Genomic DNA, 16,343 nt, shown 5'->3' with positions numbered 1-16,343 from the left:
GGTGGCCAATGTAGGCGCCAATGGCAGAGTTTGACCCGTAATTGTGAGGGGAAAAACAAACAAACAAACAAATCAAAACTAATAAAATTCCCATGACAGAGATAATTATTTAAATTCATCTTACCTGGGTTCGAAATACAGTTTTCTGTTTTTAGACCTGAAACACAAAGATAAAATTTTAGACATGACCCAAGTTTCAAATGATCTGTGGTTACTGGTAATCTAATCTGTAGATGCCTAGTTTCTCAGACCCATACTGTAGTGAAATGTGAAATTTCAGGAACAAGTTTTATCTTCACAGAACAGCCACGACCCTGTGATATGAACTGGGACAAAGTGCACACCTTTTGAGGTATTTGTTTTTTACTAAGAAATTACATATAATGACCACGAAGGACCTTACAGGGCTAAACGTTATATTCTTGTCTATGCCTATGATTTATTACAAAATTTAGAGAGAACAGTACTTGTCTAACTTGATGCTCTTTGTAGACCTCAAGCGTTACCCAGTCTTCGACACAATTATCCCATGCCCTTGGAGAAAAGGGATCTCTATCATGTTTACAAGACCTTTTAACACATGAGCAAAGATTCTCTTCCTGTTGGTATCGAAAAAGAGTTGGTATGTTCCGAAACACACCCCGTGTGTGAAATGATCTATGATCTTGGGAGACGAGGAACATGGCATGAAACAGTCAGTGCTTCAGGTGGCTCCAGACACTTGCATGGTCGATGCCAGGGAAGTTGTCACCAATGCTCCAGTGCTTGTCCCTAGGCAAGACAGAGCAGGACTCTGCTAGCCTGCCTAACATTAGTAGGTCAGTGAGAAAAATATGAAGATGTCATCGTAAGCCATGGAGGGCTGCCTGGGTGCCATGGAAGTCTGAATGCCTTGGTCTCCTCTCTGTCTGATTCATTGATTTAATGTTGAGGTCTGGTTTCCCAATGATGTGCCCCTTAGAGACCTGTTCCACAATAACTCTCACAACGACCCATGTGCTCTTCTATAATCTACTTTCAAATCCGGTATCATGTTTAGAATTCAAGCCAGAAATGCAGGTAACTTGGTCTGATTTCTACGTGTCAGGACATAACAGGTCTGTTAGAATTTAGTTGATGCCCATAATGGTGCTATCAATTCCAGAGAACCTAGAACAACCTGGGAGGTGGGCCTCTTGTCTGTAGTAAGTAATGTTAATTTGCATCACTTGAGATGGGAAGACCCGCCCACTGAGGGCGGCACCATTCCCTGGCTAGCATCTGGACTGTGTAAATAGGAAAAGGGAACCAAGCAGTGCTTAAGTGCCTGCTGCCCTGACTTCCCCACCAGGATTGGCTGGAGCCTGCAACTATGAGCTAAAATAAACCTTTTCTCACTCAGATTGCTTTTGTGTTCTATCATGGCAATGAGAGGAGAAGCTAAGCAACACTATAATGCAAAGTACACTCATTTAGCTAAAACAGACTAAGACAGAACTGAGAACAGTTCTGGCAACTACTGCACAATTTCATCTCAAGCAGGAGGTAGTAGCCCCACCTCGCCTGGAGTTTAGTAGAGAATTAGGGAAAATGTAGATGATTCTAGATTTTCTAGGCATGAGGAGGAAACAGACTAGGAAAACAGGAAAAGGCTGAAGGGATATGGGAAGTGAGAGAGACTTTGATCCTCACCTACATAGACTCAGCTTCTATCTTTTGTTTCTGAGTTGAAGGTTTCCATACAGCTGACTAGATTGTGCCCTCCATAGAAACGACAGCAACCTATCATAAACAAGTGTGTGAAGACAGCTAGTTAGCCAGACACATGGCTCACAGGGGATAGTACTCGACAGGGAGGCCCAAGTTCAATCTCTGGAACCCATGTGAAGATCGAAGAAGAGAGGCACCTCTGGAAAGTTGTCCTCTGACCTCTGTGGCACAGATGTGGCAAGCATGCCTCCCCCCAGTCTTGTACACACATACAATGATGATTTAAAAGATGCCTTGTGAATCATGCTCATGATAAAACCACATCTTTTATTATCTTTTCAAATAGTTGCCCAACTGTTAGGCATATATTATTTGTCTAATATTGCTTAGAAAATAGACAAAACATCCAGGTATTCCTTGTAGCCTAAGGGTCCCTGTGAATAGACTTAAGGCAGGAAGAAGCATTCCCAACTGAGATCTCAGATGCTACAACATCCTTACCTCCCACTTCACCCAAATAACTAGCTCAATGGAGCCCTGATACAATGCTTGAAAATAACACAGATTGATGATAAGTCGGTCAGTCTCCAGAGTGAATGAAAACAGTCTTGCTTTGATGTGCTGGAATGGTGTTAAGTGCTCTTTGTCTTAGAGCGTGCTGGGCAGAACTACAAACGGTGATCCTGTTTCACTACATGAACTAATGACTGATCTCAGATAGTTTCAAATAACACAGGAGCCTCCATGCTCTCATGAAATGCTCACATGTAGCAATTAGAAACAATGAAAATCGTATTTAATAACCACTCTGGTCTGCGTGGAATTGTGTTTGTTTTCTTAATACAGAAGGAATACAAAGCCTTATGCATGCTAGGCAAGCCCCCTGCCTGTATATCCTTAGCCTCGGGGTGGATGTGTAAGAAATAAATCTGGACAACCCAATAAACTCATCTTTTCCCCTTTCGATGGCTTAGCAGGGATCTGGCTTGGCATGCTACAGTGAGTCCAAAAATAGGCTTAAGCCAGCAACCAGAGCTCAGAGGCCTAACAAGGCCTGTTTTCAACTAGGGAACATTTAGTCTCTGCTGCTTCCCGGACTCTGTAAGCATGTAAAGCATCATTCAGACCTGCCCCCCCCCCACACACACACACATACACTGGACAGGACCGTGACTAAGCATGTAAAGCATCATTCAGACCCCCCCAACCCCAGGACCGTGACTAAGCATGTAAAGCATCATTCAGACTCCTCCCCCTCCCCCAGGACCATGACTGGAGCAGCAGACCACCCACACTCAGAGTATTCCTTCAGATGGTTTCGGCTCAGGCACATACCATCTCTTCTCTGCTTGTGAGCCTTGATTTGCAAGTGGGGCCATGAGGCATTCTACAGCCTGGGCTTTCTCTTAGGAATCCATGCCTGATCTACAGCCCTCCAAACCCAGTTACAGTTTTCCAGTGGGGTCGCTTTTGATGATAAGGAATTTAGTCTGATCACACGGCTGACGTTCTGTCTTTCTCGAGTTTCCCAGAGAAAGAACTAAGCTGGTTGACCTGCTCTAGCCTCTTCCGAGGGAGGGAAGGTGTTTATTCTTTCCCTCTATGGTCTTGGGTTCATAGCAAGTCTGACCAGGAATGACCACCAGGAATTAGTCCCTCCATTTCTTAACAAATGGAACTGGTTTGTTGTTTGTTTGTTTGTTTTTAGCTAGCCAGTTTTTGTAACATCCACACTGGATTTTTACAGTAGAAATCATAGGTAAGTTTTCAACAGTGACGCAGGACTATGTCTAGCATGCTAAGTCTAGTAACATTGACTTAGAAACATTGCCCTTTTCCATCTAGAACCATACTTTTTGTTGTTGCTGCTTTTGTTTGTTTGTTTTCCAGTACTGGAGGACAGACCCCAAGGGCCTGGAGCTCGCTAACAAAAGTTCTCCCAGCCAGCCACGCCTACAACTGGCCTTAGGAAGCCTCCAACTGTGCATTCCCATTGGTTATCACTAGATGGCAGCAGAGGACTCCAGGTTAGGTCAAACCTTGGACTCAGCAGCAGCAGCTGCCTTGGACAGTGCTCTACAAACACGAGCTACATGTGAGCTCCCCAGAGACCTCCTTTGTGGCTGAGCTGAACATTATTAACCTGTCAAATGCCCCTCCCCCATACCCCACCGTCTTCCTCATTCCCCTTGTACAGAGGCTTACAATGTGCCATGAATGTCTCGCGCCCCTGGCTCATTCAGAATCAGTCCACTAGCTCACCTGTCATTGCATCTTTTGTTTTTTTCATTATTCCAGTCACAGACTTGAGAGCTGTGGGTTTCACTGCCCACCACAGCCCATTGGCCAGGCACTAGTTGCAAAACATGATTGGCAGCCAGAGCTTTTCTATAACCAAGACCTCCATAAATGGTATTTGCCTGAGTGCATCAGGGGCACCAAAATAGGTATGATTTCTACAGTCCAGCTGCAACTGGGTTTCTGACTGTGTTGTGCTAGAGAAGTTAAACACACTCAGTGGGAGGAAGGAGACAGGTATGGTATGTGCCTGGCTTATAGTGTTTGGTCATCTCTACGTTCCTTCTTACACAGTTTAACTGTTACCCAGTGGTCACCTAAAGACTGCAAATAAATATTCCTAAGAGAGAAAGTTGGGGGGAAGGGCATTCATCAAATTTCTAGTGTAGCATACTGTTATCATTATCCTATTATTATTAAACTCTTGGTGCTCCTAATTTATAAATCAAACTTTATCATACTATGGATGTATAGAAAAATACCCAGTACATGTAGGATTTGGTATAAGCCATGGTCTCAGGCAACCACTGGGGGTCTTGGAACACTCCATCATCATGGATAAGGATAACAAATTACTCAGCCCTGGCCAATTTTAAGCCGCTGTGATGTAGGAGGAACGAGACAAGGCTCCATTCTGGTATAAGCTGGCTCTAGCTGGCCTGGTTTGGGGTCATGGCCAATATCTAGAAGGTAAAGGGCTGAGTGTTCTTTAGCTGCTCATTCGTGTTGATGTTGTCTCAAGGAGAATGCTCAGAAATCAGATGCAGCGTGAATGCAGATCAGGAGTGTGTGGGTGAGATGTGAGAGTGAGTAAAGAATCATCCACACCCAACATCCCGGAAGCACAGAAGGTCAAAGTGTAAGGCCTTGGACACGCTGCAACCTGGCACTGTGATGGCCTCATGGCTTCTGCTGTCCAACGGCAAACGTGTCAGCATCCCAGCTGAGCACACTGTCTCCTCAGCACTGTCCCACCCACCCTTTTATTTCTCTGTACACTGGGCACATTGAGTCAAGGTCCAAATAAAGCCTTCCCTGTTTCTGAGGCCAACTGTAATATTCGCTGTTAGACCCAGCAGCCATGGGTTCTGGTTCAGTTAGATAAGCACACAACTACTCACTCTGTGTGTTTGTGTGTGTGTGTGTGTGTGTTCAGAGAATGCAAGATGGTGCACACAGCAGGGAAGTGGACACGTGGTCTTTTCTCTAGCCACACCCTCTGTAATTACAAGGAACGCACAGCGCAGTTAGTAGGCCATGCAGGGGCTGCTCTATGACCTCATGACGTATAAGACAGTACCTCTTGAACGGACTGCTGTAGGACAGGTCAGGACCAGAATCTGGTCCTGCCTCTGGACATGTAGCACCGCTCTCAGGCAATCTGAAGCTATGGCTTTCTGCCCCAGGACCTTAGGTTCTCGCCTGTTCCTCCTGCTCACAGGCACCTCACCATCAGGGGCTTTGTTTACCACAGGCAGTGCTGAGTAGAGCTTTCGTTCTGTCCTTTGCACATTACAGAGAAATGCTACAAAGGGATCTAGCCATTTTCATAGGAGGGAGGGAGGATGGGTTTATTAACCCTTTAATCACATATAGTTACTTCCTTCAGAGATTGTTCCTACCAAGATTAGCTAAACCTGTGTCCTTAGTCCAGCTATAAAGTCTGGCCCTTGATTATCAGTATGTAATAGCCATGCCTCTCTGTTCAGCTCTATGTAGTAAACATGCTGAGCTTCTGAGGTTTCTCTACTGAACATTCAGACCACTCAACCCTAGCTATTTACGTATGTCTTGTCTTGTCTTGTCTTCATTCCCTCATCAGCTCCTAGTAAGGTTCAAGTCCCTAGAACCATGCAGAGATGTGGCAGACTACAAAAACTATTATTTGAGCTTAAAGACGGGTACTTCACACATTCAATCTTAGAAAATTTGCCTCAAGATACTGTGTGCTCGACACTTGGCCTCACCTCACTAAACAAAGGAGAGTCGCCTAGGGAAGACATGCAAACCCAGAACAGGGTTGTGTGGGAGAAGCAAAGCCTTAGTGTGGTGGAGTGGAGAGGCTGGAGGACCTTTGGTGAGCACAGCCCATAGCAGGATGATGTGGGAATCTGGGTGTATCCAGGGGTGGGAAAGAGCAATGTACAGAGAGATGTCTGCTTTTGTCAAAAGCTCTGGGGTGAATTAGTAATAGGATATTTTTTAAATGAAGTCATAAAATTATCCTAGCAAAGGAAGTATTACAGAGGTAAACACAAAACAAAACCAAACAACAAAATCCCAGCAATTTACTAGACCAAGAGCACATATGGGGAAGAAGGGGGAGTCATCAGACACTTTCCAGTTACAGACCTACCAACCCTGGCTACGCTCTCGCTCTCGCTCTCCCTCTCTCTCCCTCCCCTCCTCCCTTCCCCTCCCTCTTTCTTTTTTTGAGACATGATCTCTTTACGTATCCCAGGCTAGATCCAAATCCAAGATCACAGATGTGTACAGCATCCTAGCGGTCACTTCTAATGCCCGTTCTTCCTGCGTCAGGAGGCTGTGAAACTGACCTCCGCCTTTCTAAGTCTTTCCTGTAGCTATGCGTGACCAAGAACGAGTTCCAGCAAAGGGCTGGAGTCAGAAGTACAATGAAGATGTGAGACGGAGCTTTTGCCCTCCCTGGAAATTGGTGGATGGTCAGGCCTACTGTATCTGTCTTGGATGCTCACTGATGCCTCAAGGCAAATGGCAATGAAAAGATGAATCCTTAGAGCAGTGGAACAGAGACACAGCCTGGGTCACTAGTGCTGCAGAGGGGCCATGGAGCCCAACAGCCTGGCCCTAGTCAATAAGAACTGTTGGGCTTTCTGTCAAAGCTGAGAGAAATATGAGGAGTGTCTATAATCCTTAGGATGCAAAGCGCACATTCCATCACTAACCTATTATTCTCTTGAGACTGGGTCTCACTTAAGTTGCCCAGGCTGGCCTTGAACTTGACATTTCTGCTTCAGCCTCCTGAGTAGGTGGGATTGAAAGACCCCTGGGGGAGACCCCCACTCAAATCTCGGGAGGACGTGCACCCAAGGAATCACGAGAGACCATCTTGATGTAATTACAAGAGGTATTTTTAATTTCAGGGCGCTCTGGTTCTGCACCACACCTATCTCACGCAGGAGATAGTGGAGCCGACCACGAGGCTCAAAAGTTAGGGGTTTATATAGGGAAAAGGTCTGAGGGAACAAAGGAATCAGTGTGGCCATACATGATTGGCTAGTTCAAATATTAACTATTACGTGCAGAACAGAGTGGAAAATTCCTAAGGTTGGTGTTAATCTGAGTCAACAGAGCATCTGACCTTAAACCATATCTGAGAGGACCAGATGGTCCATTACTTAGTGTCCACCAGGCACGTCTTTGGAGGCCTGGGCCTTGGACATGTCCTTGTTTGCCTAGACATGTTTTCCTCTATGTTTATAGTTTTATGTCTCCTTGACCTGCCAGCTCTTATGATATCTAACAACTTGCTTGCTCATTCCCAGGCCTATGTGGGCCAGCTTGTGATGGATACTTAGGCTCATAACTTTTCCTAGTCAGCACAGGTCCAAAGCTTTAATTTTTCCTTTCAGGATTACAAGCTTGCACCACTGATCCAGGAACAGTAAAGATAGCTTAAAATGATACGTGGTGTATGAGGGCTGAATACCCTATTGGGAATATTTAGACCATGTCTAAAAAAATTTTAAATTCAGAAAGAATGAAAGCGTGCTATTCACTTACAAACATGATGGTGTATACTTGGAAAACCCAGCTTAAATTTTGAATGGATGCCAGATGCTTGGGAATGGGATGGGATTGTGTGTACTGCCTGACTTGTGGTGGGAATTCTCAACCCCCGGCACTACTGACATTTTGGACCAGAGAATTCTTAGTTATAGGACAGGGTCCTGAGCATTGGTTAGCTGTACCTGGCCAACAGCAACCACGTCTCTTCCTAAGTTGTGACAACCAAATCTGTTTCTGACCATTGCAAAACCCTGTGGGGCAAAATGGGCTTTGCTTTACAGCGCTGTTCTGTGGTTTAACTTTAGTAATGAAGTACAGGTATTTATCTGGCAACTGAATTGTAGCTGAAGAAAGACTGCCTCGAAAACACCGGTTGCTCTCCTGGACCTGTGTGCACCCTACCCCTCCCCTCCCAAGTACACCAACATCACCAGAGATCACTTACCCCCGAGGAATGCACACTCATAGTAGCTGCAGGTACTGTTGATGCTCTGGAGGATGAGGCCCTTGCCAGTTTCTTTCCTCGACACTTGGAAGACCTCACTCAGAGGTATTAAAACAGCTCCTTCATTCTCTTTATTAAGAAACTTTCCCACGGCAACTCCAAAGCAGGTCTGGATGGTTAGCACCTGCTGGTCGTCAGCTGTCTCAGGTTTGGCTGAATAGGCCAATGTGAAGTTGCCCAGCCTGGCTGGGTTTTGCTCTCCTAATGTGAATGAAATGTCCGGGCTTGTGCTGTACACCACGCTTTTGTAACTTTTCTCGCAAGGTCGTCTCAGCAGCTGCAGGGCTCTTACCAGGTAAAAGTGAAAAGCCTTGAACGGAAAGTTATAGATGTACAGTCTTCGGGACAGGCCGGCAGACTTCACGGCATTGTTGAATGTGTGGTAAAAGCGAGTCTGCTCGTGAGCCTCAGTCACGTAAGCCATCAGAGCGATTCCGTAGGCATCCTTGAAGTTCCTAGGGAGGGAGAGCTGAGCCTTCCGCGCTTCCCACTGGATCCCTGCATTGTCCCACACAGTTCGCAGGAGCGCATCGTTGGCCCACTCCTCCTTCTCCATCTGCGGAATATACTTCATTTCCATTCTGCTGTTGCACTTCAGGTATTCATCGTCAAATGCATCCTCTGCCATGTCTAACACTTCCGCCTTCACCTTCAGAGCAAAAGGAAATCACACATTTATTTGATATAGATTTCTCTCACAGGAGTGTGCCCACTCTCCCGTGCCCTTTTAATTATGAATTACATCCCAATGTGTGGACAGCAGAAAGAGTCCATGTCAGTGGAGAGGTGCGGGTAGGAATTCTCCATGCAGTTCACTCACCTGAACTCAGTGATGGCAAAGAGACTAAAGACAGTCCAGCCCAGGCTGGAACAGTGTCCTTAGCTACATTTCCTCCAACTCTTAAGACCGTTTTGTATAATGCAAAGTACCATGTATAAAATACTGCATGTGGTAGAAAACACATCATGACAAATGGCACCTTTCCCTCTGGACGAACGCACTCTCCCTTATTCATGTGACACAGACAGGACTAACTTTGCACTTCCGGCCCAAAGTAAAAGTAGGTGATCTAGGTCCAACACTCAGAAAGCCATCTCCTTAAAGACACCCTTTCCTTTAAAACTGTCAGCCTCGGGCTAGTGTTGGCTTAGGAATTCCAACAACTGTTCTTGGAGTCCCACCAGGGGATGAGATCAGGAAGGAAAGCTGTGAAGAAATGGATGGCACTGGCAGAGAGAGGAGGCTGTAAAGATGAGGACGTCCTTGTGAGGGCCACACCTTTCTGTCAACAGCCCCCTTGGCCCCTTCCTTTGGATCCACTAAAGACCTGCCATCCATGTCTAAGGCCAAATGTATAAACTCACTGCTCACAACCATTAGTAACAGCTACCTATTCATTAAGCTATTTGTGGAGTCTTCCTTGGACACTTCCAGCTCTGGCTATCACTGCACCACCCCCACCCCCACCCCACTTCTAACCCTAACAGATTTCTGCTTTCTATGCCTGAGCTCTTTCTCAGAGCTAAATGCTTCACACGAATTACCTCTCATAATGGAGGAGGGGGAGGGAGTGAAAACTAACCTCCCTTTATTTTATTGTATTTTACTTCATTTTATTTGAAAGGTTTAATTATTTAATTGTATGAGTGCTTGTGTGTGTGTATATGTAAGTCACTATGTGAGTGTCTGGTGCCTGGAAGTTAGTAGGCAGTGTCACTGGAGTTCTGGGTGGTTGTGAGCCACATGGGTGCTGGGAACAGAACCCATGTCCTCTGTAAGAACAGCAAATGCTCACAGCCTTCAAGCATCTCTCCAGCCCTTTTCCTTTAAAGATAAGGAGACTAAGATACCGAGACCTCTCTTCCACCTTTTATCTTTGAGATACCGAGACAGTATGCGTATTTGACCCCAGACACTCTGGCTCCAGAGTTTTGCCTTCTTCACCAAAATGTTCTGTTGCTTCTAAAAAAGTAGAATGACCCAGTGATGAGGACTACTGACATTTTGTTTCAAAGAGTCTAATTTTGCTAAACAAAAGGAAACATTTTACCCATTAGATAACTAAGTGGGCCAGAGCCAGAAACTGATGACTGACCTTGGGAGCTTCAGCTGGGGCTCACTGAGACCCTCGCACTCTCCAGTTTGTAGGTCAGTGTTCTGACATGGGGATTTGAGCTTTGGAGATCAAGTCACTGCAGTTGCAAAGTTATGAAGTGCACTTTACTCTCTAGCACAGAATGTACCAGAGTTCAGCCTGAGCGCCAAAGCTTGATTTATCTTGAAGACAGCAACATAAGACATCAGAAACCACCTCCCACATTCCTCCCACCAGATCAGAATCGAGCCAATATGTTCCTGTCTTTTCCCTGTGCCTCACAAAGCAGTCTTCACATGTCTAATTTTAGACAGCGAGCCTTTCTGGCCAGACACCATAGCTGATTGTGTGTTCTGTACAGGGCGTGCCTTGTAGTGGCACAGCTCCTAGGATCGTCACCATTGAGGACAAATGAATGAACAGGGAGAAGCAGGTATGGAAGACTGAGTGAATGAGGAGATGATGCTTTCCTCTGACATATCCACCTAAACAAAAGCTCATAACGATGAAATTCAGCTATGGAAAATTCATTTCAAACCTGTGGAAATGACCTTGGTGTTTCAGAAGAGAAACTAATTAGTGGAAAAACATTAATAAAAGAAGTATGATAAATGATGTGTTGCAAACCAATACTTAAAAGGCAAATTAAAACCACATGAGGTACCATTTCATACCCACTGGAATAAAAATAATGACCAGAACAAAAACCAAGAGCAAAGCAGGAAAGCCACAAGCAAATAGGAAGAGCTGAACTGGAGCCCTGATTCATGCTGGATGGCGTGCAGCCAATATGGAAGGCACTGTAGCAGTCCTCCAAGGAGCTCAACTTGAAGTTCCGATATGACCCAGTGCCACTCTAGAAATACAGCAAGTGAAACATGCGCTCAAAATAATGTGCAGTTCTGTCATGCAGAGTAGCACAGCCCTGGCTAACTCATGTTCACTTATGTAGGTAGTAACAGGTGCACAACTACATATGTAAGTCTTTTGTTACTTTGTGGGTTCTTCTTTCTTCCACCTTTATCTACCCCCTTTCTTCCACTCTTTCAACCCCCTAACACTAGATAGGAGAGAGAAAAGGAGAGAGGGGAAAGGAGGCAACCTTATTATCATAAGACTACTGCCTTAGGATTAGGGCGATGAGTTCTTTGGGGAAAGTTTGATCTTTGCTGTCAGGATATTTCTTCTCCTTGTTTCTGTTTTGCTCATGACTACTTAACAATCCATGACCAACAGCAACCAACCAACAACCCACCTGGCCTCTCGGGGCCCTAGCATTTATATACTCTCAGAAAAGTCTCCAGAATTCCCAACATCACACAATCACAGAAACTATATGTCTCTGGCAAAATCACGCCCATGCTAGAGCAGGAGGCAAATCATAATCAGCTGCTGTGGACAGTCTGAAGCAGCCCCATATCCCACACCTGGGATTAAAACAAAATCATGTTCTGATAGTATTTCTGTGTTTTTAAAAGAAACCAAAATTCCAAAACTGTCACTACATATAAGTGCTAGATATACAAGTAAGTCCTGCATAAGGCTAGCAAGAGTGCTTCTGTTCATCCCTAGAGAGTAATAAAACAGAAAGAACAGAAAACATGCACACAGAAACCCATACACAGATGTTCATGGCAGTACTATTTATAGTCGCCATAAAGAGGAACAACCCAGATGCCTGATTGAAAAACAAGATATGGCGCAGCCCTGTGATGGTGCTGGTGTTCATTAATGAAAAGAACGAGATACTAATACATGTCACAACCCGGGTAGGTTTTGAAAACAGTATGCCAAAGAAACTAAACACAAATGACCATATGCTGCAAGATTTCACTCCACTGAAATGAGGGGGCAACATTGGAAGGATGCTATAAACCTATGAGGTTATGTGCTTTGAAATGTTTTAAGGGTATTTCAACGATATGTCTTAAGTAAAAGAACCAAATAACACAACATGGAAGCAATAGAGTATACGATGCTGATGTTCTAGATTTCTAGAGTCTAGAAGGTGAAATCAAAACTCTAAAACTGGATACAATGTTTTCAATTTAAGGCAGCATAAAGAACGCAAGTGAGATACCTGTTTCATACCACACATAAAGTATGTTACACCTTCTAAATATTGAATTGCAAATAACATGATGAAATTTCTGTCAGTAAAAAGATAACAAGGAAATAGCTGTTACTTAGTAACAAACATGGAATCAAACACTGTGGCATTATTTGGAGAACACATAATATATCCAGAATGTTTATTAACATGGAAATGTGGTGCAGTATTAGTTGTAGGCAAGGTAAAAAAGTACCATATGCAGTATTGATATTTTATTAATTAAATTATACACACATACACACACACACACACACACACAGAGAGAGAGAGAGAGAGAGAGAGAGAGAGAGAGGCTATGTAGGCTATCTATGAGATCCCCCAAGAGTCTCTCCCTCTGAGTGAGGGAGTTTGTGGTTGAATTTTTCTGTCTTCTTTGCTTAATTTAAATTTTTAAAATTTCTACGCTTACCACGTGTAACCTGCAAAATAAAGATAAAGCTGCTTAGAACAAGTTCATTCGCTTATCCTGGCTCCTCTCAATCCCAGAGATGCCTCAGGCAGCGTTACAGGGCTCTCATCCCAGTGAGCTCGAGCTTCCCATTCCCTACATTACCTGGAAGATGTCCATTAGAACTGCAGCTGCCAGCAGCATGGTGACCATTTCAAAATGTCCCATCTTCATTTTTCTTGTCTGGATTAGAATGAAAAAGTTTAATTCAGTAGACTTAACAAAGAGGGTTTAGGGAAAGCAAGACAATGTGATGTTATATATTTTTTCATTCTAGACAGATATTGTGATGGTCGAAGTGATTATCAAATACATTCCTATAAGAGGCATTGGATTTTATCCAGATGTCTAACAGTTTGTTCTAGAAATGACGATGTGAAACCGCAGAGAACTTTAGTGCTTCCAAGATCCAATCTGTCTACCTCCACATAACTCTAGACAGATCTCTCCCACTAGAGAGATTCTTTTCCCTCCATCTCTAAAAGCCCCCTGAGCACACACAGGAAGCAACACAAACTAAAACCACCATGATCTTACACTGACTCCTAGTTTCTAAGAACTGTCTAGAAACTTTCCCATGCACAGCTTCCGTTCTTCCCTTTGCTTTGCAAGTCAGAGCATGCCCACTTGAAGTCAGCAGCAATACAAAGCTGATCACCTGAGGTGACCTCCCTCCTCCAACTCTTCATGATCAACACAAGCCAGAGGTTAAGCCAGTGTGGAATGTCCTGACATTAGGAACAGTCAGGAGCCCTTCGAAGGTAGTGATTCTAACAAGATTCTATCATTCTCCTGGCCAGGTGCCCAATACCCATTCCGGTATTTGTGGCAGTGTAAGGGATAGACAGGAGGGCAAGAATTGTCACTGGCTGAAGCTATCCAGAGCCATTAACCAATTCAATTAAGTGACACAGGTTGTTAGCCTCTTGCATACATATGCTCCAACAAAGCTGACATCACTGTGACAGAATTGAAGCCTCTGCTTTCTTGTATTTTATCAAACACCACAGTCTAGATTCTGCAAGAGGTACTGAATGGCACAGAGGAAGGAAGGGCAGTCTTTTTGTAATCCATCCTGGCCCCAGGTTCCTGTCTTCAAAAGCAGTCCTTTTATCTAATGCTATTAAAATATCTGAAATTATTTTAAGATACTACTCTGTGTCAAACTTCCCTCTCAAAAAGTCTAAGGAATACACATGTTTCAAGCCAGCTGTGGGCCAGGGTTTCCCTGGTCTTACTTTTTGTAGTCTGAGTGCAAATAAATCAAAATGTTTACCTGGTGTTTGTGCCTTCACGAAGTTTAAATGATGGCCCGCCTCACACGGATTCCCACTCTGTGGAGAGCTTCCCTCCAGGATAGGATGTTGTTGATAGTGAGCTGCCTGGGAATGCTTTTCTTTTTATAACACCCCTAGTGGTAGCTTGGCGGTGGCTCATTACCCCACTTGCGCCCTGCTATTTATATCCGGTCCCCACACTCTGCCCTGGAACCACTGCTGTTAACACTTTAAATCTCCAAGAGGTCTGTGAATCCACAGCAATGCTCCTGCCACAGAGCACGCTCAGATCTGAACAGCCCTGGACTCCCTTGGAGCAAGGTGTGAGGGTGTGTGTGTGTGTGTGTGTGTGTGTGTGTGTGTGTGTGTGTGTGTGTATGTATGTATGTGTGTGTGTGTGAGTTCCCAACAACTGAGACTTTGACATTCACATGCCAGAGGGAAGGCTGGACTGTCCTCTATTAGATGACACCCACAGCAAGGGGGTTCATTTGTTAACTTTGTCAACAGTGATGGCTATCACCACTCCTGGCTGACTGCATTTCACGTACTGTGCCAGGAGCTGGGATACGCAAACAAGCAGAACAAAGTACTGAAGAGCATTCGCAATCTAATAAACCACTATGTGTATGTACCCAAACACAATCAGGTAACAACTGCTCAGAATAAATGAAGGCCAACCGAAGTCCAATGGGAACACTGGTAGGAAGGGAGCTGGTGATGCTCCCAACATCTTTGAATAAGGCACAGGTGCTGACTAGTTTTCTGTTGTCTTGATGCCAGCTAGAGGGAACCTCAATTAAGAAAGTCCCACCCTAGGCTAGAGAGATGGCTCAGTGGGTAAGAGCATTGACTGCTCTTCCAGAGGTCCTGAGTTCAATTCCCAGCAACCACATGGTGGCTCACAACCATCTGTAATGGGATTTGATACCCTCTTCTGGTGTGTCTGAAGACAGCTAAATTGTGCTCATATACATAAAATAAATAGATCTATTGAGAGGGGGGATTTCCCCCCCCCCAAAAAAAATAACCTGGTACATTTCATTCATTTTTCATTCATTGGTTGGGGAAGATCTGGCTCACTGTAGCTGTGGAAACATGCACTTCCTTCCAGAGACTGAGGAAGGTCATCCCTAGGAGCAGACTTAGCGAAGGCTATAGGAGTGGAGAGCAAAGGGGCCAGGATCCCACAGCTGGGCGCTGCTGACTGAGGCTCTGAGGAGGAGCACTTCTGAGGAGGAGCACTTTCAAGCCTTTGCCTGCTTTCTGTGGTGAGTTGCAGGGAGACCTCAGGAGCCAATTCTTTAGCCAAACCCATTCCTTCACTTTTGATTTCTGTGTGTTCTGTTAGTTTAATGTTAAAATAGCTTTTGCTGTTACTAAAACGGGACGATTCATCATGTACTATTCTATACAGAGCAAGGTATTAATTTCAAAACAAGAACCAACAATACCCTTTTGTGATGCAGAGTTGTGTGCTGTCAGAGGTCAGCAGGGCAGCCTCAGCAGAAGGTCACTAGTTCTGACTTCATGTTTATGCAACCCAGCTGTAATAAGCAATCCACTTTGTATTCAATGTCTAAGATAGAACTTTCCCAGGATGTACAAACAAAGTATTTACATAAACCATGACATTCACTTTAAATTTTTTAAGTTTTATTGCATTATGAGAAAAGTTACATGATTTCAATTTATCTGAATTTGTTAACATTTAAAAACATATTTTAAGTAAATAGAATTAAATCACATTCTTGTTTTCCTTTTGTATCCCAACTCCTCCCAGAGGCCTCCCCTTCAATACCTACAATTTCTTTTGTCATATTCTTTAAAATTTATAAAATATTATAGCAATAGAAATGAGTATTATAAAAGTTGTTTGATATAAAACAACAATCAATTTAACAGTCTTATGTAGACGCTTCTCTACAACAATACTGAAAATGCATACGTTTTTCTTCATGTAAATTTTGAATAATTCCAAACATATTCACTGTATATTTCAAAATAATACATCACTACTAATATCTTCTTTCTTTCTTTCTTTCTTTCTTTCTTTCTTTCTTTCTTTCTTTCTTTCTTTCTTTTTTTCGGTTTTTGGAGACAGGGTTTCTCTGTGTAGCCTGGGCTGTCCTGGAACTCACTCTGTAGA

At 44.1% G+C, this 16,343-nt stretch overlaps 1 protein-coding gene across 10 annotated transcripts in view; it reads right to left on the bottom strand.

Annotated features, from left to right (window-relative positions):
* Positions 1-16,343, bottom strand: part of Art3 (ADP-ribosyltransferase 3) — an 82,581-nt gene that overhangs the window by 12,297 nt on the left and 53,941 nt on the right. For 8 of the 10 annotated variants that reach the window (XM_031391004.1, XM_031391008.1, XM_031391009.1 and 5 more), the window contains 3 exons: positions 13,023-13,100; positions 8,201-8,909; positions 125-157 (listed from right to left, as the gene is read on the bottom strand). In XM_031391004.1, the coding sequence (XP_031246864.1) occupies positions 125-157; positions 8,201-8,909; positions 13,023-13,091 (811 nt within the window). In that variant the 5' untranslated portion in view covers positions 13,092-13,100. Of the gene's footprint in view, positions 1-124; positions 158-8,200; positions 8,910-13,022; positions 13,101-14,193; positions 14,293-16,343 lie in introns of those variants that run through there. The other 2 variants (XM_031391011.1, XM_031391005.1) reach the window with 2 other exon arrangements.

Source organism: Mastomys coucha, unplaced genomic scaffold (genome assembly GCF_008632895.1).
Source record: "Mastomys coucha isolate ucsf_1 unplaced genomic scaffold, UCSF_Mcou_1 pScaffold22, whole genome shotgun sequence".
NCBI lineage: Eukaryota > Metazoa > Chordata > Mammalia > Rodentia > Muridae > Mastomys > Mastomys coucha.
Note: the sequence above shows the minus strand (reverse complement) of the source record. Positions and strands in the feature narration are given on the sequence as shown.